Below are 22759 nucleotides of genomic sequence, written 5' to 3'. Positions count from 1 at the left end.
GGAGTACTCATTTACGGTACTATCGTCTGTACGAAATATTCCAGTTAGCTGAAGCTTTTGTACAAAAAAGATCATTGACAATTATGCCGATTGCTCTGTTTAACTCGGAGGATAAAATGCGTAACCATAAGCAGCAATGCGGGTAATCGTAAGAAACAACATAGTCGTGGAGGTGGAGGTGGAGGAATAGCAAAAGCTGTAGGGTCGAAGCTCCATTCTTGGAGATTGATAACATATAAGACAGGCAACCTAAGGGCATTATCTTACCTGTATAAGAGGCTTGGGTACTACTGCCTGTTACATGTATTGTGCAAGCTTCTCGGAACATATCTCCCTGGATTGCGTTGACATCCGGGGGAGTGAACTGATCCGGTTTGCCAAGGCAAACACTTCTGCCGACTTTGTTGCACTTTCGCTGCTCAATATCACCACTGAGACGGACCCGGTCGAGCATCTTCCATGAAGGTGGATAGATGTGAACTTCGTTGCCATCATAGAGAATGTCGTGACCGGTAGGCGGATGCATGGTGATGTCGTTGACCGGCATAGAATCGAGAGAGTTACTGAAGACTACCCTTTTATCCTTGATGGACGGAGGTAATATGTCTGAGGGGTAATATATGGTAACATCGCGGATCATGAGCTGATTCTCTTTCTGACTGAAAGGTTGCGGTCCCATCGCCCTTAGTTTTTCTGCGGAAGTAAGGCTTTTCGACGCAGCTTGCGAGTCAGGTGATTCTAGAAATCGTGCCATAGCTCGGAGATCCATTCTACCGCATGCAAACTCGCATACTTGTATGCCGTCAGAAACATAGCGGATTTTATTACCCTTGTCTAGGACTAGCTTTGCGTTGCCTTTCTTGCAAAGAATAGACACAGTATATCCCACGCTGGTTTGACCGTTTGTTTGAGTCGTTGTGAATGTGATTCCATCGGGAATCCTCTCGGCCTTAAGGTAGTTGGGAAAATACAACTTGGTACCCTTCAAGTAAACGTGTTGCGCTCGAGCGTCTATCTTTAGGTGTTGAACGGCCCTGTCGTAGGCTTGAACCAGAGTGAGGTCTTTGCATGCTATCTTCAGCTCTGAAGAAAATGGCCAGTCATCCTTCTCTCGACATCCGGCAGAAGCACGAGACTTTAGGCGGTAAACTTTGAGAGAATCCCCATCATTCTCGACATTCATGTCAGCAGAAACCCGCAAATCAACCTGGCGCCAAAAGATCTCATGATCCATAACGCAATTCGGAAACCTGACGCGATTACCAATCACCACAGGCGGAACGTCGCGTGGAAAGAAGATTGCGGTATCACCGACTGTGATACAGTCTTCATCCGTGGACATCACAGCCCCATCGAATGTGGTTGGAGATTTATTACCAATCGAAGCCCGAGCCGATACGGATTGGCCAGGCTGATTAGCGTTTGCAGCCATTTTGGTTTCGGATTCCAGTTTGCGGAATTCTTGTGTTGTATTATTGTTGGAAATGTTGTGTGGATGTAAGGTGGACTGGGGGCTGCCTAGAGTTGCGCTGGGGAGTCGAACCGCAAGTACTGCGTCAAAATAAGCTATTAGGAATACGAGAGAAAGCCAAACAGAGTAAGTAAACCAAAATTTACCTTCTGATTTCTGAGAGGAAGAAGAGTTGCTCCACTTGCTGTTCTTGCTACTTTCTCCAGAGTATTCCTCAATGGTGAATAGTCCACCAGAAAGTGGGCACAGCTTTGCTGGCAATTGTAAGCGCAAGTCGTCAATTTGGGGAAATGATATATCAGTTGCCTTGTGAAGAATTAAGAGGTCGAACTTTGCCATATTGGCCAGAATTTCCCCAAAGCCAGAGAATACGTGTACCTTGCTGGTAGTGCCCGACGAGCTTCTTGGTGCCTGCTTCACCTTCTACTACGCCTATAACAATGTCAACACTGTGTCGTTTCCATATTTGTTCAATAAATAAGCTGAAAAACTTATAGACGTTTGGGGCGTATCCACCAAGCTTCCAGTCTGTAGCTGCTATGTTCTGGGAAGCCGCAAAATCTGCCAACTTCAGTGTCTTGTCATCGGGACACTGAGCCTTCCAGCTTTCGTAGAAGAAATCTAGGTCGGTCGAGTCAGGTTGGACGATTCGGAGGCCGCCGTGTGGGAATGCTTCACGGAAGTGATCATCCAGATTTGGGGACATTTTGAAGTGAATGGCAACGCTAATGCCTGCCAGCAAAGGAGAACAAAGCAAGAGATAGGGAACGGAATGAATGAGGCTGAAGTGGGATTCTGGTGAGCGGATGAGAGTAATTGTGTAGGAGTTTCTTCCTCAAAGCTTTTCTGCGTGCCTATCGTGGAAAAAAAAAAAACACGGAGAAGCATGCAAGCTACACCCTAATAAAGGGTTTCTGACCCATTTGTGGCTGGTAGTGCTGTGACCTCGACGACATCATGGTGTGGTGACCTCGACGATGTCGTAGTTCAACAGGGTTTCCCTTTCACGGCGTCATCTACTAGATCTGTCCAGTGTCGGACAAGAACCTTCATAGTGAAGTCAAACTTGTATTGGGGTTTTAAATCTGTGCTCATAAAACAAGGTCAGCCACTGGAATATGATCTCATTATAGATCACTGCAAGGACAAAGAAGACCTAGTTTTCGACCTTTTGTATTTGATACCAAGCAAGAACCTCGCCTAATGTGCAGGGGCTGATTTATGCTTCCATAGTATAACTACCCCCTTCAGTCTGGTTTGCCGTATGGTGTTCACAGATATTGCCTTCTTGAAACTGGGATGTTCCCTCCAAGGTGCCATCCACACAAGTCTAGTCACACCTTTAGTTGTTATACCAAAGCCGGATAGCTCTTCCTCCAACAAGTGATTTTTTGTTATCGTTAAAACAAAATCATATTACCAACAGTGGGTTATTCACCACCACCGGTCGTATTCTATCTCTAGAGTTGGAATTGTGCCAGTGCATTAGACTAGACCATCTGTTTCACTTTCTGGTCGGATCTTTTGCCCCTGCTTATTGACCAAGATGAGAGCGCAGCAGTTTGGTCCCAAATGTTAAATCAATCCAGTGCAGCTTTATGGTTCTCTACGGACAGCGAACGGACCGGTCTTGCCATCAATAATTCTCTCCATCTCCATAATTTCAACCCCTCAAACACGGCACGCCAAAACTCCAATGCCAAAGTCATGAGTTCGAGTCCCTGGAAGACGATACGAAAAACCTTACGCTTTACTATTTGGGAGCGTCAATCAAATGATTGTCGTCCCTAGCTCTTGCTAAAGCCTGTTGTATTCGATCATTCTCCTCGGCTCTGATCCTGCTTCTTGCAGATTCTAACCTCTCGACACCTGCGTTGATTGTCTCGATGTGCACGCTCAATGGAATGCTCGCCTGGTCGGCTAGCAGCTCGGGCGCTGCAACGCGATCTCTCAAATCGCTCAGCTTCGTCTGGATGTCTCCCAGATCATGCACCAACCCCACAAGCTGCTCAACCGCCGAAGTCCGCTGCGATTCGACCGCTCGCAAGAGTCCCAGTTGGGCTCGCAAGTTGTGCAGGCGGCGGTTGTTAGCCCCGACAAGTGTCCACAGCGTCCAGAAGACTTCGCTTTTCTTCTCCTTGACTTCGTTGCCAGAACGCACAACGTGCTCATTGATGAGCTGCAGGTGATTCTCGGCTTGCGTAAGCTGTCGTAACACAGCTTGAGCCTCGACGATCAAGTTAGCTATCTTGTCGGAAACCAGTGCCGTGTGCTCCACATATTTGTCGAGAAGCAAGCGCTCATCGAAAACAGCGGGTTGGAATGGCGAGAACAGCCAATCAGTCACTCGAGATAGTGTGTTGTCGTGCGCTGCTCGTTCTGCAGATATGGAGTCAATGTAGCGTGAGGTCCAGCGGTTAATGGATATGACAGAATCGACTGCGCTACCAACGTGAGTATTGAAGCTTAGAAGGTCGTTTGAAATGCCTCGCATGGATTCGATATAACCGTCGAATTCATAAAGTAACTCGTCACGTGCGGGGAGATCCTTCTCATATTTGATGATAGTGCGGAGATCTCGCACAGCTGCTTCTGATCTTTTCATTTCCATAGGCAGCGAAACACCTGATGCAGATGTCTCGAGAACTTTTTCGAAATCGGCTTGCACATTCATGAGTTCATCAAACTCAACCGGACCCGAGCCCTCCTTTCCAGGAACTGACGGCAAGTCTGGACAGAACGGCAAATCCAGTAACGATACGCCTGGGATTCGGCATACCGGTGATAAAGATGTCGTGATCGAGTCCTTGATCATGTTCCTGGCAATGATTCCAGCACCAAAGGTGAGATACGCTGCTAGAAGAATGGCCAGCGGCCATTTTGCGTAGCGCAAAGCCATGCCAAGCACTGATAGACACCAAGCTGCAGTTTCGAATAGTGCTCCGGGTAATGCATACGAAAATCGCTCCCACGGCGTGGGCGTGCGATATTGAGAGTCATGTGAGTCGTGCCTCCTTAAATTCCCCTGTCCATTGTCGTAAGATCTCTTCTGATGACTTCCACTTTCCTCCTGTCGATAGCCACGACGGCGAATAGCGTGTAACTCATCCGTGTTTGGGCGGATGGTTGATTTTGATGAGCGATTGCCCCTTCTCGGGCTTTCAACTTCCACCTTGGGCATAAAGAACTCAGGCACTGGTGTGCGTTCTTTATCGGCTGATGCTAGTGACGGATGGAAAGGGGATCTTAGAATGACCTGGTCCTCGTCTGCATTCGTCGCAAAGTCGCGAATACTATCCTGAGACCCTATGCTGAAGTCCTGAGATGGGATGGTTCCTTGCGATTGCGATGGACCACTGGAGATGATCAGATCGTCCTCGTAGGGATCTTGTACGATGGAAGTGTCGAAACTATCGTTCTCACCGCCCTCGACCATACGCCAGGAGCTCTCAAAGGGCAAACTTGCGTAGCTGCTTTTCTTGCTTGGTGACATGTTTCACTCAGCAGGATGTTGACATATAGCCTTTACCAGACTTATGCCATCAACGATACGTCGCCTTCACGACTTTTGCGAGTCAAACTGTTCTTAGTCTGGAGGATAGAGACTAGTAAAATAATTCTGACTTAGAGCACAGAATGACCGAGATTGTGAAGATCAAGTCGCGTTGAAAGCAGTTCTGAAGCGCGTCGCACGCTAAAGTGGCGAAAACGTTGTTGCAGATATGGAGACGGAAGTGTTTATTTATATGCCGAGCTAGCAACGGATGAGCCTCGAGTACAAGGGTAATGTGATATTGCATACGCGATGACTCATAGAATTCCGGGGATAAGAGTGAATCGGGACTCGAAAATAGTTGCTATGGAGGAATAGGCAGGGCCTGTTGCCTTGCGAATGTTCATAAAGTGATTGTTGAATGCGATGCGAGTTGAAGGCAGCGGCCCGTCGCGATATGACGTTGTTCGATACAGGTTTACATAATCCGGATGTAGTACCATATGACTGGGCGGACCCCTGTCACATGAGCTCGATATCAAACTGCTCTTACCATGTTCGACATAGTGCACGACGTGTGACAGGGGTTAGGAGTTGCACTAGACGGGGTTAGGCTTTTACAGGCAGAGAACGCAACAGAGCCTGCGCCAGTGCCTGCACCTGCACCGTAGCCTGCGCCAAAGATTCAATCGAGGGTATTCTGCTGTCCGGCCAGATGCCCACCCCTTATCTGCTACGTACATACTACTATGTATGTATATATGTACCTTCCCCAGTAACTTTAACAAATACCGTATTCCCGACAAAGGGGACTGCCGCCCCCCTTCGCCCCCCGGACAAACTCTAAGCACGTAAAACACTAACCCTAACTAACTAGGTTTACCAGTTCTTCTAAAACTGTCAACCATCGCGGTTACGGAATGCCATCCGGCGTGTTCGAATTTGAGCTTTGGAGGTGAAGATAAGCACGGGTCAGCACGGACCAAAAGCGTATCACGGACTTTATTTGTTGTACAATCCCGACCGGGGGAGGTAGATTAGCAGAAATGGGGTGGGCATCTAGCACGACTGATATTTTGGCTCTCTATGGGTGACGCGGAGCGTTTTGGACTGTGAGCTTCCCATCCTCATGGTTCGCAACAGCCACATACCATGCATAGGATGTTGTTGAGGAGGATATCGCGGTTGCGCCCTGCAAGATCATCGGGGTCGTTACCTAGAATATATCGCAACGGCCTCTCATTGACGCAGAGATCATGTTCGTCATGCGCGACCGCAGGGACACCTCCCAAACCTGCAGCAGACCACCGGCAGCTCGGTTTGCAGCAAGAGCTCTTCACGACCTCGATATACAGCCCCGGCTCGCCCATGTTTCTGCCCAATGGCGCAAAGATATTCAATCGCCTTGTCGAGTTCTTACGGAAACAGTACATTCGTTACGGCTTTGACGAAGTAATTACTCCTACCATCTACAAGAAGGCTCTTTGGGCCAAGTCAGGCCACTTGGACAACTACGCCGAGGATATGTTCACAGTAACTAGCACATCCCCATCGCGAGCAGATGCCACCGAGAATGGAGAGGAAGACGAGTACGGACTCAAGCCGATGAACTGCCCAGGCCATTGCCTGATCTTTGCCTCTCAGCGCCGAAGCTATCGAGACCTCCCCATCCGATACGCCGACTTCTCTCCACTCCACAGGAACGAGGTTTCTGGAGCACTGAGCGGATTGACTAGGGTCCGCCGATTCCACCAAGACGACGGCCATATCTTCTGCAGACCGTCACAAATCGAAGAGGAAATCAGAAACACCCTCGACTTCGTGCGAGTAACATACAAAGTCTTCAAGCTAGGGCCTTACCGTCTCGCGCTATCCACCAGACCAGCCGACCACTTCATCGGCTCTGCCCAGGATTGGGATCGAGCTGAGGGCGCTTTGAAAAGAGCACTTGATGCCTCGGGATTAGAATGGGGTATTAATCAAGGCGACGGTGCATTTTATGGCCCCAAAATCGACATCATTCTGAGAGACTCTGACGGAAAGGAACATCAAACCGCTACGATCCAGCTCGATTTCCAGTTGCCGAAGCGGTTCGAATTGGAGTACCAGGCGCCAGCACCGGAGCTGGAACAGAAAGGCGAGGTCACTACCGATGCCGCCAGGCTGGCCGAGTCGGGCCCGGTCACACCCGTACTTATCCACAGAGCTGTTCTGGGCTCCGTCGAAAGATTGATGGCCTTGCTGATTGAGCATTACAATGGGAAGTGGCCATTTTGGCTGAATCCTAGACAGGTCATGATACTTGTGGTAAATGATAGCGAACCGGTCCTTGATCTGGCGTATACAACTCGGAACCTCTTGTTGGGTATTTCTGGGTCAAAGAGCAGCGATGATGGCCCAGTGTCCAATGCTACTCAGATATCCGTCGACATAGACGACAGAAAGACCAGCATCGGAGCCAAGGTACGCGAGGCCAAGGCCAAGGGCTACGGGGTCATCGTCACGGTCGGTTCAAGACAGATAGAAAAAGGCACAGTCACGGTGGACACGACTACACTTTCTCAAGGTGATGCCAGCGGTGACAAGTACAAGGAAATGTCTCCACAGGAATTACTTGATATATTGAAGGCCAAGATAGATGCATACGAGTGAAGGGCCAGCTGGCAGCCTCAGTAATCGTTATCCTCAATCTTGTGGACCGTCCTTGTTCGGTCCAGCTCTTCGAGCCGCTCGAGAATCTTCAACGGTCTGAAGCAATTAGCGAGAGGAAGATACAGGGAGGGAACTGTGCATACTCCTTGAGTTTCTCGTCAACTACCTCACCACCAGCTTCACGCTCCTGTACCAACCTCCGGCGGACTTCAAGCTGTTCGCGCATGTATTCCACGGTGCGACTCAGGACGAGGCCTTCGGAGCGCCCTTGACCGTCAAGTCCGGGAACAAGTTCGCATAATTTGTCGAACCCATCTCGGATGGCCTGTCGGCGCTTCTGTTCTGTGTTATGTGTTGTAAGCATATATGTACTAAAATCCGAGGTTGCATTTATTTGATCTGTACCTGATGCAATGTGATTCTGCTTCTTCTCCTCTTCAGTCAACCTGGTCTTCTCATCGGCGCCATTGAGGCCGGGGCTTGGCGAGTGAGATGACTTATCAGCCATGATCACATATATCTCATGACAGGACAGCCACGAGTTCTATCAGTGTTCTCCCTGATGCAGACCCGTCAATCGCAGAAGTAATGTGCGACGTGGTAGTGGCAACAAGAATGCATGTTCATCCGACGGCGCCGGTGCTTGGTGATAATGATTTTGGCAGCCCTATCTGACTTATCATGCGCGTCGCTTCACCTGAAATCTTGGGCAGGGTTGTCATGTGAAACTGCCCCGCCTCCCCAGATCGTGTCAACGATCCCGAGGGTGGGAGCCCCTGCAGCAATTCCGAACAACTGGCGGCGACAGGAACTTAGGACGAAGCTGGAAACAGGAGCGCACGAGCCAAAACGGAGATCGATTCGATCCCATAGCACGTGTGGAATGACAAGATAGAAAGCAAGTGTTGAGGCTCAAATCCCCCGCTGCTTATTATCAAATCAAAGCTTCCATGTCACGGACTCTGACAACCTTCCGTCCAAGTAATTAGCGGGGTTCTTAGGCGACATTTTGTGACGTACCTGCATTGTGCGCCCCACCATACCGTGGCGGTCGCCAGCCAACAGTCCACCCATTTTTCGACTCGATCCGACTTTGAGGCAGACGTCGATAGAAAAATAGATAGATAGATAGTGAACAACGGCTCTCTTGGGAAGAGCCCCTGACTCAAGACATCATCTCTCTCCCCCTCTCTGAACTCTTCGCTATCCGCTATGGCCGAGAACGAGCCTCTCGTCCCCGCGACCGAGGACACCCCCAACTATCCACCTCCCGACTACATCACCGCCGCCCGCGAGCATGGGCTCAAGCTCCGCCAGTCAGCGCCGCCTCGGAAGAGCCCCCAACCCTTCGACATCCCCATTCTCAAGTACATGAAGACGCACAAGGTCATCCTAGCCTCCGCATCGCCCAGGCGCAAAGCCCTCCTGGCCCAGGTCGGCCTCACGGACCTCGAGGTTGTCCCATCGGCCAAGCCCGAGGACCTCTCGAAAGAGGTACTTGGTCCGTACGAGTACGTGGCCTCCACGGCACGCATGAAGTGTCTGGATGTCTACACGAGCGCTATCAAGCAGGGCAAGGAGCCCGACGTCGTCATCTCGGCCGACACCATCATCGTGACACGAGAGGGCAAAATCCTGGAGAAGCCCTCGAGCGAGCAGGCCCACATCAGGATGTTGAAGCACCTCAGAGACACAAGATTCCACAAGGTCCTCACGGCAGTGTGCTGCATGGCGCCCAAGGAGGAGCCCACGCACCCGGGCTATGAGATCTCGTCGTACACCGAGGAAACGAAGGTGTACTTTGCGAAAGAGACGGATGGCTTGCCAGATGATGTTATCGAAAGCTATGTAAAGACGAGAGAGGGCGTAGACAAGGCTGGTGGTTACGCGATCCAGGGTCTCGCCGGCATGGTGCTGATTGAAAAGGTGGACGGCAGCGTGGACAACGTCGTAGGATTACCCGTCCGGAAAACTCTTCAATTGTGTGAGAAGGTCGTTTTCAGGCAAGGAGAAGTGGATTCTGACGACGAGGGTGAGGACGACTAGGGACCACCCAATTCCAAGTCCAGATAATGGAAATATTCGTCCAGGGTTTCAATGAATTGTTGTCGAGTGCGTCACTTCGAAAATTCGAGGATCAAAAGAAAAGGACATTCACGGCTGGGCATATTTATCAAGTTGTAGAGTCGGTCATGGGCAACTCCATTCTCTACCAGAACACTCGGGGTTGAACGGTATGCCTTGGCTATTTCTATACGCTCGAGATTGGAGTCTGTACAGGAGTTATGCACGTGTCTTGGCGGGCTATATCAAAACTATTTTTTTCACAGCTGCTAAGTATATATGCAGCACTGACAAAGGACAGTGGGAAATGCGTGCCGTGTCGAGTTTTCCTAACTTGATGGTTATCTCCAAACTTTGCATCATGTTTGTGTAAACCCCCTCCCCCCCCCCCCCCCCCCCCCCCAAATCGTTTGTGCAAGTTTTGTCCTTTTCCTAATTTCTCTATGAGCCGAGGAACAAGAGCTGGGGCGGACTGATGTCCTATGTTGTTCCTGCTCCGGCGGTGAATTTAATCTTATTATTGATGCGTCGCTTCCGGCCTGCGCCAACAATCAATTAAACATCGCTGTGTACTCAATACAGTAAGGCATATTATCTCCATCTCTGTAGAGTGTGGGGTTTCTGCAGGGGTAGACCGGCTCTTGGTCTTGGCTTGGGGTAGCATTGAGGGATTACTATTGAATCCACAAGCATCATACGCTGTAGAATCGTGGCCAGCTCGAAAACGCGTTGCAAAGTTGCAACCCCTCCTTCTTAGCTGCGGTACTTTGGAAGGAATTTCAGGAATCCTGTCTTGGCGCAAGGACGCCCAGTATATCTGTATCCGGGCCCGTAGCCAATCCGGAATCGAGTCGCCTAGCCACGTGCCCGGAAGTGATCGGCAGGGATTGGCCAAGTCAGGTAGTATCGGGTGGCAGCTATAATTGTAAGCCACCAATACGCAGCCGTTCTAAGTATGTAATTGGAGCTCCGCTGCTACACTCGACGGATCCCAAGGATATGGGGTATCTCGGTGTGCGAATGGGCGACGTACAGGGTCCCGGCGCATTACTTGTTGGTAATAGGCGAATCCCACAAGTCGACTTGGCAACGTTGGCCTTTCAGCTGGCGCTTGCTTCGGGAATGGGATCGACATGTGAATAGACGTGGGAGCTCCGGTGCTCAAGTCGACGCTGGTAGTTCACTATAAATATCGTGGTTGAGCCACAGGTGTATAGTTGTGGTTCAGGATCGGCACAAGATTCCAAGTGGTGGTTTGAGTTAACACTTATTGTGGTTTGTCTCCCTCAACGAAGTTTCTTGACTCCTCCCCTCAACTGCATCGATCTCGCAGACTTCTGGAGCCACAAGGTCAAGATGAAGTTCATCAGCACACTCGCTCTTTCTCTCCTCCCGGCCGCAGTGCTGGCCGCTCCCGCCCCTACGGAGAAGCGCGCCAACGAGGCCATCACTGATGAGATCCTTTTCACCATCACACTTCCTGCGTTCACCACCCGCCGCAACGCACTCAACCCATCTTACCTCGACTGGACCAGCGACGGCTGCACAGACTCGCCCGACAACCCCCTGGGCTTCCCCTACGTGCCAGCCTGCAACCGCCACGACTTCGGCTACACCAACTACCGTGCCCAGAGCCGCTTCACCAAGGCTGCCAAGGCATCAATCGACACCAACTTCCAGAAGGATCTCTACTACCAGTGGTATGTGCGAGCAAAGATAAACCTTTGGAACAAAACCATCTTCGTCGAGAGGAAAACCAACCCCGCTGACTTTTTTTTTTTTTCGATACACAGTAATGTCTACAACAAGTACGTGAGCGTGTGCAAGGCTTTGGCGGACGTTTATCACGCCGCCGTAGTCGAGTTCGGTGGCTCAGACGCCACCAAGAGGGACGGCTTGTACGAGGAGAAGTTGCAGTACTACAACCAGTTAGTTGCAGACCTCAAGGCCAAGGGCGAACTCCCAGACTACGCATAGGGATTAAGGAGTGAGAAATAGCCTGCAGTCCTCAGGTGTACGCCCAACAGCAGGCTCGCGCCGCCTTACCCGATAAGGATGTCCGAGATGTTGGCGTAGTTTAGTCTAGCATAGATCAATAACACGCCAGTCAGCTGAGGTGAAGTCTGGCCTCCATCAATTTGGGCATTTGATTGCGCAGAAAAGAGAAATTTATTTCTTGATGGTGTCGGCTTCCTACACTATCAGGCTGATGTCATCACGTTGAGCGAACGATTGGTTCCCACTAAATCTAGTCGTATCGCAATATCAACCCCCAAAATATGCTGAGTATGAGTGAGTGACCGAATGTTTCCTTAGAGCTCCCGTGGATATAGTTGGAGTTTCAAGGTGACGGTTCACTGGATTGATTGGTACGAAGAAGAGCAACGTAATTCAAAATGGGACAATTTCGGAAATTGTCGGTTGGTGTCATTGGGTTTTCTCTGATCACCGGTGTTCCCTGTCTTCACTCATTAAGATTTAAAAGCTCCCATGATAGCATCGAGGTGTCGTAGGCTGAATCTGACATGATACACACTTTCCAATCAGGTAGGGAAGATCCACATAAGGAAGAATCAGCTGAGTCATCTCTCGAACAGAAAACTCCAGCTCAATTATCTGTGCCGTAGATACCATATATTACTATACATATAGCTCTCATGCTTTTCCTTTCCGGTGATGCTCTGTTACCTTTGGGTACTCACCCGCCCCTTCTAGTCATAACAAAGCCTTCCGAGCAAGGTTCCTGGAAACCAAGAAGCAAAAATGCGATTCCAAACATTCATCATACTGGCAGTTTCTCTCTATGGGAGTCTGACAAAAGCAGCTCCTGTGGAACCAGCCATTCCAAAGTTTGTACACGATGCCTCGCACCGCTACCACTCATTAACATATGCAGCTCGGCTTCAGCATTCCCATCTCAAGAAAATGATGTTGCATCTCACACTGATCCTTCATACCATTTGAAAGAGCGCGATGGAGAAGCAGCCGCTACCCCGTGTCTGAGAGCCCCGAAATGTTCGTTCACAAGTACATAAATGGACAGGTATGGGACAGCGCCATACATCAGAGTCACAACGGCCGGAGGTTGAAATCATGCAGAGCACGTGGTCATTAGTGACAAGGGATGTGAGACAACTGGTTTGTCCAAAACTAGCCTGCATGGTCTATAGATCTCAAACCGGAAACTTTGGAAATAAAATTTTGTTTCGTCATTATGCATCTCCGCCATGTGCATTTTTTTGTTCTGCTCGTCCTCTTGCTGGTATAAACCTCACCTGTCAGCAACCGGTCCGACTTTTGTGCAGGTGGCCCCAAGGCATGCAAATGTACGAGCCTGGGAGCAAATGATCGAGCGTTGCTGACGCACGATTCTGAGTTATGACTTTTCAGTTCATGCTTGGTTGAGTTTCGGGTACTTTTCCCGTCATCTTTTGGTTCTAAGCTCAACTGGGTATAAGTATAACATTCAAGGAACAGTCAGCGCCAACATGAGTCAAAATTTCCTTGACGTTATGAGGCCGGTGTCTTTTTGGTGAACCTCTACGATCGATACCTACCGTAGCACTTCCTTCCTTCCAATTAGAGCACAAGCCGCCCAACCTGAGACTTTGCAGACAGAATGCAACCATGATTTTTATACTTGCGATTCTGACTGCATACTTGGGTTTCTACTAGCAACTAGCTACTTTGGGGAACCTAAGGCTTGGGAGATAAATGTTGTTGATGCACGCTAACTATGGGTACAGCGACTTAAGGTTCAAAACCAGCACATACAAAACTGAAAACGGGACTGTTGCAATCTACGTACAACCAAAAAACGGTACCAGAGAACTCCTCTAGGGTGCCTAGTTGTATGGAACGCTCCGGAGCTTGAACGGAATTCTCAAGGCTTGCAATCATCTCTGTGCACGACTTTGCGCTACCGTTCCACGTCGCTTCGAAATCACGACTTCGTATCTCAAAGAAGGGTCCCGTTCGTGGATCTCGTCTTTTGGTTTCTAGGTTTATGCTGAAACTGGTGGGAAAGATATCTAACGAAACACTGATATGTGATTATTTTTCGGTGGCTTTAAGAAGATACGGGCATGGCGAGCAGATTCAAAAGACGTTGGTATTGTCGTGCAGGAGAATAAAGCACCAAATTGATCCAGGTACATATCCATATGTTAGTTACCTTACTGTTATTAAACAAGTCAAACTCGCGGAAAGAATTTATGGTAATGAAGCTTGCCAGATATATGCATATGATTGGCTCGTGCTTTTCTTAGTAACACGCAGCTGCAAATTTATGGCTCTATACTGTGTGCAACCAAAGTAAGTTCCGAATTATCACGTTGAATATTGCCTTGACCAGCAAATCCGACCACCGCCGACTAATAAACCGTGTGAATCGTCATATTTCACTGATCCGTAGCACTAATCTAAGTGCGCTGGTACGATAAGCACTCCAGGTCCCCTGTCCGTTAACGATGGGGCCGATTTTGTCGGTACAAGTCTTCAAAGACAGAGCCAAGACACTGCCGCCGGTAGGGAGAACAATCTTCAGATCATCTTATCATATGTCGTCCACACGGAGCTGTAACTCAACGCGTGCGTCATGCCATATGGTCCAAGAGCCATGTCTCTCAAATGGGTAGGCCTTTCGATAAGCAGACCGCATCTCTCTTGAGATGAACTAGGTTCTTAACGAAGAAGTGCTTCACGTAAGGATGTAAAATAAAACTTCAGCAAAGTGCCAGACGTTGTTCTTGTACCAGTAACAAAGGCAACTCGGCAGGAAAAGTCCCCAATCTGGTGACTACGCTTGACTTGCTGTGTTTTGTGACGAGATACAACCCCATAACTACGTTATCGCCGAATAAATCAAAATGTGGAGTGGGTCAACAAGATGAAGTTTTAACCGAAATACTTAAGCTACAGCATAATACACTTGTTTGTTTGTTTGTTTGTTTGTTTATTTAACGCCGTTGCGGTGGCTGCGACAGTAGCTTGCGCGTGCTCCCAGGGGCACAAAGGCGTGTTTACCAGTTCTAATATAAATGTGAAGAAGAGACTGCGGGGCCCGTCCCATTAGAAAGGAGGCCAAACCGTGCTCCAAGAGGATGCCATTCCAATCCCTTCCATCGCGACATTTGGATTTCCAGGCCTTGCTTCATGTTGGTCTGAAGCGTCCGATCACCCGTAGGCTTGTTATTTGATTGCGAATGGTACAGAAGTTTGTCGGTTAGGCTATCATGGGCCTGTTAGCCTTTGAGCTACGCTTGTGTGTGGTGGTGGTTTTTGTGTCTATAGAATTGTGTTTCGTCCCTCTTGAGTTGGAAAATAAAATTTGTGAAAAGTCCCATACTCCACCACATCATAATACATGAGAGTAAGAAAAGTCATGATATGAGATACTGCTTAGTATTCATGACTAATATGGTATAATTTACGGTTTGTCATGTGCGTCTCATGTAAATGGATATAGTGTGGGTGAGGAGCTTGAGAAGAATTTGCTTGGAAGACCCGAAGTAGACAGAAAGATGATAGAAATCGCTGAGAATAAATTGAAAAGCCATAGGTACTGGTTACATACTGTCAAAGTATTGAATTTACATCGCGAATTGTTGTAACACAGACTCTGGTACACCTTATATGAAGACGTATGGAGAAGGGGACTACTTAGTTCTGAAGGCCGTATAGTATCAAAAATACGGACCTAATATCCCGGTGTAATTAAGTTGGCGTTCGGTCCGAGTCTGCTGGGGTGAATCCCCTCGAAGACACGCTGGAAATTTCGGTCGGAGAGCCTGGATTGACATGGGAGTACTTGATATGTAGGTAGTCCTTGTGTGTTGCGGAGCTCCGCTATGATCAGCAAGGTCGCCTTAAGGTGTTACAATGGGCGAGCAAAAGTCTCCGAACACAGGTACTTTCCCCACCAAGACTCATCACTTTTATAATGTCACAATAAATCATACAAAGATGGTAAAAATATCTGGTTTTATTGTTATTGATTGCTTTTTCTTGAAGAGGAGGGGGAGGGGCGGGGGCGGGGGCTGTTGAAGGGCTGTGTTTGGGGGTTTTTTATGTACTGTTTTGGTAGGTGTATTGTTTCTAATATGGTTTAGGCGTGTCTCATCTGTTAGAAGATTTGTGGCAAGCGTTCGAAGTACTGTCGTCTATATTCCCTGTGGTACAGGCACTCATCACATAGCAATCCAACGTACAGAGACTTTTGCTCAATCACTGGAGGTATGATTGGAGCCTGGCTGACCCCGCTCCGCAGCACTGCGCAAGCACTGAAGCAACATTCGTATAAAGAACGAAAATTGTCCAATCGTCAGTCGCAACATAACTAATCTCCACGTCATGTTTGGCCAAGCAGTGGAACTCAAATTGGATCGTCGAACTATGTACTCTAGTCAATCCAACTGACACGCTAGTGTGTTAAATGAAATAGGCGCTCCATCAATCTTACGATGACTGAGTATTCCGCAGTGTTGCTGCCTTATTTCTTTAACTTGAGAACAACAGGATGATGAAGAATTCAAAAGTATAATTGTTTATTCCAGGGGGGAACCGACCATCATTTTCTGTTGCTCCAAGACCGAGTCTCCCACTCTGCTGAAGTTGGTGGTCTGTCGCCACCTCTGCAGTTCGAAACGTAACATACTTAAATATGCGGGCCAATACGACCCTGCAACATACCGCCTCCTAGTACTTCTCCAGTAAGATCAAATGCTATGATAGCGGGAATGCTGAACAAGGCAAGAGTATGCGGGTGTGCATACGATGCGGTAGGACAGAGGACGTGGCATGAGACTACAAGCATGAGTTTAAAATAGTGAACTCCCACATGCTGAGAGTTCCAAAGAATCGAGCCACTAGCAATTGATTCATTTTCCATGAGAGGTCTACAAAAATGGCCCTAGGATCTGGCGATATCAGCCCGGCCGTTGTCTTCGGCGCCCTTCTTGTTTTGACTGTCTGGATCGTGCAAAAGATCTTTTCGAAGCGTGACCAGCTTCCGCTTCCTCCTGGCCCAAAGGGGCTGCCTTTGGTAGGAAACTTATTGGATCTTCCACCGTCCGGAAAGCTGGAATGGCAGCACTGGCTGAAGCACAAGGACCTGTATGGCCCGATCAGCTCTGTGAACACCCTGGGGACAACAATTGTCCTCATTCACGACAAAGATATTGCGGTCGAGCTTTTAGAAAAGAGGGCAGCGAAGTACTCCGGGAGGCCGCACATGATGTTTGCGGTGGAGCTGTAAGATATCTCAGCATTGCCGAATGAGATCGAACGTGCGATGCTAATCGGCCGGCAGCTGCGACTACAGCAAACTCCTCAGCTTTGTGGGGTATAACCAATACTTCCGAGACTTGCGTAAACTGATGGCTGGTCAATTAGGCGCCAAAAGCTCAATGACCAAGCTCCATTCGGCCATCGAGTTTCAAGTCCGGCACTTTCTATTGCGCACCATGAAACACTCTGAGCAACTGACTGAGAATTTGCAAGGGTCAGTATAGCCCCAACACCGCCCTTGATATGCCCAGTAGTTGGAATGAGCACCAGAATCCTAACACACCACTGTCCGTTACAGTCTGACGGGTTCTCTTCTGCTCGAAACTCTTTACGGGTACACCCCGTCACCGAAGGTCCATGATCCTCTCATTACCATGGTTAACAAATTCATGTACGAGTTCGGGATAGCGGCCATGCCGGGTGCTTGGCTCGTAGACATAATCCCCTGGCTTCGTTATCTGCCCGACTGGGCGCCTGGTGCCAACTTCAAAAAGATAGGGCGTCAGTACAAGAAGACGCTACAAGATGTAGCCCGCGTACCTGTGGAGTTTACGGAAAAGCAAATTGAGGCAGGCGTTGCAAGTCCGTCCTTTGTCCAAGGCTTGCTGGAAAATAATCCCAATTCCAGAGAGCGAGACACAATCAAGTGGGCCGCGAATGCCCTGTACGATGGAGGAGCTGACACTACAGTCGCCGCTTTAAGCTGGTTTTTCCTTGCCATGACTTTGTTTCCAGAAGTGCAGCAAAAAGCCAGAGAGGAGATCGACCGGATTACAGGCGGCACTCGGCTTCCCAGCTTCGAGGACCGGGAAACCCTTCCTTACGTCGAAGCCGTTGTGAAAGAGACATTACGGTGGCGGCCTATCGCGCCTTTGGGCCTTCCCCATGCGACAGATGAGGACGATGAGTGTCAAGGATATTTTATTCCGAAAGGATCAGTCGTCGTCCCGGCAATTGCGTGGTTTGCAAAAGACCCGGGCACGTACCATGAGCCTGAACAGTTCAAGCCTGAGAGATTCTTGGGCCCGAGTCCGGAGCCGCTGAGCGTGGACTACGTATTTGGTTTTGGGAGAAGAATCTGTCCTGGAAAACACCTGGCCGATGCGAACCTGTTCTTGGTCATCGCGCAAAGCTTGGCTACGCTTGATATCAGGAAGGCCGTCGATGGAGATTCCGGAGAGGTTATTGAGCCACTGGTAGAAGCAGCCCCGGGCCTCATTATGCACCCGAAACCATATACAACTTCCATCGCACCTAGAAGCGAGAAGTTTGCCGAATTGATCAAGCGTGTCGAGGTCGAGCATCCTTGGAAAGAGGGAGACGAGAAAATGCTGCAGGGCCTGATCTAGGTAGCCAGAGTGCGCGTCGATAAGCTCAGAAGCATAATAAGGCAGTGAATGTACACTCAAACTGTCGATCTTGTAGTGTGTTTGACCGGATGGATGAAAAAAAAAACCCCCCCTTTGGACATCTAGCTTATTAATATTATATTAGAGGATCTGCTGGACGAGTAGCTCCCACAAAGTTCATGTAGATAGTCTTCTAGCAGCTGAATAGCCAACCTTGTTCTTTCTCTCGTACATAACATAGGGTCGGCAAACATGCTCAACCTCATCCCAAAATTGCCGTTCATTCCATGTCTATCCTTACGCCTGACGCCTGCTTCACCCCGATAAATGTAGGTTGTTTTGTGTTTAGATGATGTAATTTCCATGATGCTGGTTCGTATATACAAGGCGAGGATTGGTCATAGCTCTCGAACGGTAGAGGCTGCGACTTGGGTAGCTGCAACGCCTACGGAGGTAACGGAAAGCGAGAGGGCTTCCTTGTTCACGTTGACGTTGGCAAGGGAGGCAGCACCGCTGCTTGCCTCTCCGCCATTGACATAGAACCAGGCGCGGTCGATAAGGAAGGAGATGTGTTGGGGGAGGTAGAGAGCGGAGGCGATGGTGGTCATGGAGAAGAGCAGGAAGACGACCGACCAGAAGACGAACTTCTCGGTGGGCGTGAACATGTATACTGCGAAGGTGACCTCGACTTGGTATTGCTTGAGGCGTAGCCAACGACCGAAGCGTTGTAGGGGGGAGCCAGGCTCATCGTTCTTGCGGCGGTATTCCATGATGTGTGGCTTGGAAGGGTGATTTCAACTGGGTTAATATCAGGAGGAGGAAAATTGTCGTCGGGTGGAACAGGGAGGCACAGATGCTCTCAGATGCTCACTCAATGCGACAATGAAGAATGGATTATAGTAATGGGGTCGAGCGTGCGGAATTGGCGGATGTACGGAGTAACGAATGACAATTGAGTGTTATCGTAAGTTGAAGGAAAAGAATACGGCTCCGTTAGAGCGTGGAGCGATAACGATTCGCCATGGGCTGGATCTTTTCACGGGAAATGAATCTGGCACGTGCTTTTCCGAAAAGGGGCACCTGCTTATTGTTAGGAAGTGATTTTGCAATTCATCGCGTACGCGTAACCGCGACCGTAGCCGTAACCGAGCCCCGTAACGATGTGGGCCCAGACCTGCCAAGTCAGTGCGCAATGGTTAGAGTTACTGTGACGCGTAGTGAAATCCCCACATCCAGGTGAGCTTGGAGAATAGCCCCCCCTCCCCCACTGATTCCCATCGCCGCCGTTGCAAGTGCCGGGAACAGCCGAGACACAGTTTAATGTTATCCGTAGTCACTCACATCATTCTAATGCATTCTGAATAAGCCTTATTCCACTCCACACACTAGTTGCGCAATTGCCTTACGGATCAATATGATAGTTGACGTTCGTATAGTGGTGATATTCCATAAAATATCTGGGCGTTGGCCTATTAACCCATTTGCCGGTTGAAGCAAATCATCGTCGTATAAACATGCCCAGGGCAGCAGACAATAACATGTACACAAGGTGAGCCAGGTGTTTTTCCAGTCAAGACATGTTTAAGGCATGCGTTAATTTGTGCGAGTGTCACAACCCCTAAGCAGTCTTCTCATAGAAGCTGAAGCAATAGCGTTGGGGAGGTATCAACCAGTCCGTTTCAAGACGCCACAAATGCGATATCCTTATGCAGTATGAATAGGTAGCACATACATTCATTCAGTTCATCCACTCGGCGGCCATTCATTTCATTTGTTTATTCAGTCTTTCAGTTGCCCGGAACTATGAACCTATTCCCATTCGTAATCAGCCAGCCCCGCGCTGCAACCCGACGAGGTTGGTGCTGCTGCCCACCTCACCAATGTGAGGTCTTGAATAGTATATTCAAACCGCTGCAACACGGATTGGAGAGAGCTGTCGATATGAGGGTTTGTAATTCTCCAGGCCTGGATATTCCTCGCACAATGTCAGTAGACGCGTCAGGTAGGGACCACCATATTGGCATTCTGTCCATATATGTGCACGACTTCCACTCAGCCATCGCTTTCATAGTCGCTTAATTCTTGCACTCTCGTGTCTTCCATCAGCATGTTTCCTTCCTCGGCATCGCCCACAAATAATTGCAGATGTGCGTTATAAGCCGCCCGTACCGTCTCAGCGGCGTCCTCGTTCCCCGTCTCGATATAGAAGTTTTCCAGGGCCGAAAACGAGAAGCCGATGCGGCCAGGGTCCTTCTCCCAAAGCAGCTCCTGCGCCGTCGCTAATGCCTTTTTATACAAGAATTCAGACCTGTCATTGTTGCCCATCTTCCACTCCAGCTCCGCTCGTATCTCTGTGCAGTTGACTAATTGATTGTCACTAATCAGGCCGCCGTTGTCTTTCCATCGTTCAACTTCGCTAAGAACAGCGTCAGACTTGCTGTACTCTTTATGGTCAATATATATGCACGCAATGAACATTCGGGTCGAGTTCAGCCGCTCCTCAGCTACCTGGATATCCGGCCCTGGATTTTGCTGAATCCACTGCAGGGCATAGTTTAATTTCTGATGGGTCTGTTCTGGAGTGATCAGGCCTAGATCATGAAGCTTCTTTGCCACGTTGATAGTATGCTTAGGCCAGAACGAGTTGCCTGGTCTTGAGTCGTCGTGGAACAGACCGAATTGCGCGTCCGTAATGGGTAGTGCTAGTTTCTGAACATCTTGCACGCTCATCCGCCGCACACTGGACCAGAGCACCGTCATAGGATGAGACCTTCCAAAATGTATTTGCGACAAACCCGCGGCTAATTTGGCGAAAGACTTCGCTATATCCTCTCCGACGTTTGAAAGCTGTAAGATGGCGTTATATGTTGCCCATACAAGTAAAGGATCCTGTTTCTTAAGGACACTTCTAAACTCATCGCAAGATTTATTCAGAACTTGAAAGTTGGCGGCTAGATCCCGCTTCTCGGCAATCTTGTATGCTGCAAGGTTTATCCCTTGTGACCAGAAATATGTACCAGTGAGTTTTTCGTCGTAATTGGCAAGGTTCCAGAGCTGGTCGTTCAGTTGCGTCCTCGAATATGCTACCACAGCACGAATAGAGTTTTCGGCAAGACGAACGTCATCTGGAGCACTAATGGTGCCCGGCAGTGGCGTGGCTGGCCCTGGTGTGGTCGGCGTTGGCGTACCATAAGAGCTTTCTGACCCCGGTGACCGTGACAGGGACTTGTTTGACTTGACAACCAGAGACTTCAGCCGTTTAGAGCCTAATTTACGTCCGTGGACAACGGGAAGATGGGTCTCATGCCCGGCTGCAGTCTGGACCTTGTACTTCTTGACTTCACCTGCTTTCAAATTCTTTCGGAAGTCCCATTGATGAAAGCGCTGCTTGTACATCTTTGGTCTGTCACGATCGTGAGCATCGTGTCTCCGTTCATCGAGGGGCTTACCCGTGGTACATACGTAGCAGTGAAGTTATGCTCCGTACGCATGGCATCAGCGACCTCTCTTAGGGGCTTGTTCTCCTCCAGGTATAGCTGTGCGATCCTTCGCTTGTGCCGCTCCCAGTCTCCACGCTGGGGCGGGGCATCGGCCGCGCGAGCCGGCTGTGACATGGCCGATCTCGTGCCTCTGAGCTATAGCGTCGATATATCGGCTATCTGGGGCTGTCATGATATGATAGCTTCATCTAAATATTGAGGTTGAGTGGCAATAAGCCGCCCAGGTTTTGTCGGATGATTCCGACGGTGCATATGAGAGGTGACACCGTGCGTGAAGTCAGGTTCGGTTTCGGCAGATGGCCGCGCCAGCAGGGGTGCGACCAAAGCTAAAAGGGAGGTCTTGGCATTGATTCTGATTGGTTACCGTTTCATGTCACTCGACCGATATTGGCCTCCTTGATGCAGCCCTACGCGTTTGCAGATATATTCGAGTACGTCCGGCAAGGGTCTGGATTATATTGACTGCATCACGGTTCCTGGTGCTTGCAAACGCAGACCACTATGTGGATCCGGCTCGCAGGAATAGCTCAAAGTTCTAATCAATAAATAGCCGTCACATTGTCTTCGTCCAAAGACCGCAATTGCAGTATTTAGCGACGTGTCCGTGGGTGGCATTTTATCTGTGTTCATTAGGGGAACGGTAAATCACAGCGGAAAATTCGAAGCGTGTGGTGAGGATAGAGTCCTATGCACACTAAATGACAGTGTGACATCCAAGGTCTTACTAAATCACAGCACAAGGATGATTGGGTTTCGAAGGAGCATTCCAAATAACGTACTGCAGATCATACATGGGCAAATGTTATCTGCTCAAGACGAATCCCCGTCGGTCATATTGTGCGCGTCGCTCACCATCCTAACTAGTTTGAACCTCAGCAACTAGGTCCTTTCGTGTCACTAATTTCGTCACTGCCAGAATATCTTCCACCTCACTGATTGATCT

General features: G+C 49.2%; 6 protein-coding genes across 6 annotated transcripts; 3 read left to right on the top strand and 3 right to left on the bottom strand.

The window, feature by feature from the left end:
• Positions 1-2949: 2949 nt before the first annotated feature.
• BKA67DRAFT_187399 (uncharacterized protein) lies at positions 2950-5122 on the bottom strand. Its single transcript, XM_046095324.1, has one exon. The coding sequence runs from the start codon at positions 4962-4964 to the stop codon at positions 3225-3227; it is 1740 nt and encodes a 579-aa protein (XP_045961602.1). The 5' UTR covers positions 4965-5122; the 3' UTR covers positions 2950-3224.
• Positions 5123-6125: 1003 nt separating this feature from the next.
• On the top strand, positions 6126-9662 carry BKA67DRAFT_512827 (uncharacterized protein; the record flags this gene model as incomplete). Its single annotated transcript, XM_046097508.1, has 3 exons — positions 6126-7612; positions 7880-7895; positions 8865-9662. 3 exons carry the CDS (start codon positions 6126-6128, stop codon positions 9660-9662), a joined length of 2301 nt encoding a protein of 766 aa, XP_045961601.1.
• A 1374-nt stretch (positions 9663-11036) lies between these two features.
• BKA67DRAFT_655638 (prokaryotic phospholipase A2-domain-containing protein) lies at positions 11037-11657 on the top strand (the record flags this gene model as incomplete). Its single annotated transcript, XM_046106792.1, has 2 exons — positions 11037-11380; positions 11474-11657. The coding sequence occupies 2 exons, from the start codon at positions 11037-11039 to the stop codon at positions 11655-11657; spliced, it is 528 nt and encodes a 175-aa protein (XP_045961600.1).
• A 4927-nt stretch (positions 11658-16584) lies between these two features.
• Positions 16585-18316, top strand: BKA67DRAFT_655637 (cytochrome P450; the record flags this gene model as incomplete). Its single annotated transcript, XM_046106791.1, has 3 exons — positions 16585-16931; positions 16990-17181; positions 17266-18316. The coding sequence occupies 3 exons, from the start codon at positions 16585-16587 to the stop codon at positions 18314-18316; spliced, it is 1590 nt and encodes a 529-aa protein (XP_045961599.1).
• A 398-nt stretch (positions 18317-18714) lies between these two features.
• BKA67DRAFT_532576 (uncharacterized protein) lies at positions 18715-19086 on the bottom strand (the record flags this gene model as incomplete). Its single annotated transcript, XM_046099555.1, has 1 exon — positions 18715-19086. The coding sequence occupies one exon, from the start codon at positions 19084-19086 to the stop codon at positions 18715-18717; it is 372 nt and encodes a 123-aa protein (XP_045961598.1).
• A 985-nt stretch (positions 19087-20071) lies between these two features.
• On the bottom strand, positions 20072-22078 carry BKA67DRAFT_555084 (Clr5 domain-containing protein). Its single transcript, XM_046102042.1, has 2 exons — positions 21779-22078; positions 20072-21719 (listed from the first exon to the last, which is right to left on the bottom strand). The coding sequence occupies exons 1-2, from the start codon at positions 21928-21930 to the stop codon at positions 20369-20371; spliced, it is 1503 nt and encodes a 500-aa protein (XP_045961597.1). The 5' UTR covers positions 21931-22078; the 3' UTR covers positions 20072-20368.
• Positions 22079-22759: the final 681 nt, after the last annotated feature.

Source organism: Truncatella angustata (assembly GCF_020726525.1).
Source record: "Truncatella angustata strain MPI-SDFR-AT-0073 chromosome Unknown BKA67scaffold_2, whole genome shotgun sequence".
Taxonomy (NCBI): domain Eukaryota; kingdom Fungi; phylum Ascomycota; class Sordariomycetes; order Amphisphaeriales; family Sporocadaceae; genus Truncatella; species Truncatella angustata.
This window is presented reverse-complemented; position numbering and strand designations above follow the sequence as displayed.

Excerpts from the sequence above, each read along its gene's own strand:
- BKA67DRAFT_187399 (XM_046095324.1), bottom strand. The coding sequence starts at position 4,964 with ATGTCACCAAGCAAGAAAAGCAGCTACGCAAGTTTGCCCTTTGAGAGC.
- BKA67DRAFT_555084 (XM_046102042.1), bottom strand. The coding sequence starts at position 21,930 with ATGTCACAGCCGGCTCGCGCGGCCGATGCCCCGCCCCAGCGTGGAGAC. Across the intron at positions 21,720-21,778 it reads GAGCATAACTTCACTGCTAC|ACCAAAGATGTACAAGCAGC; the intron begins GTATGTACCACG and ends CGATCGTGACAG.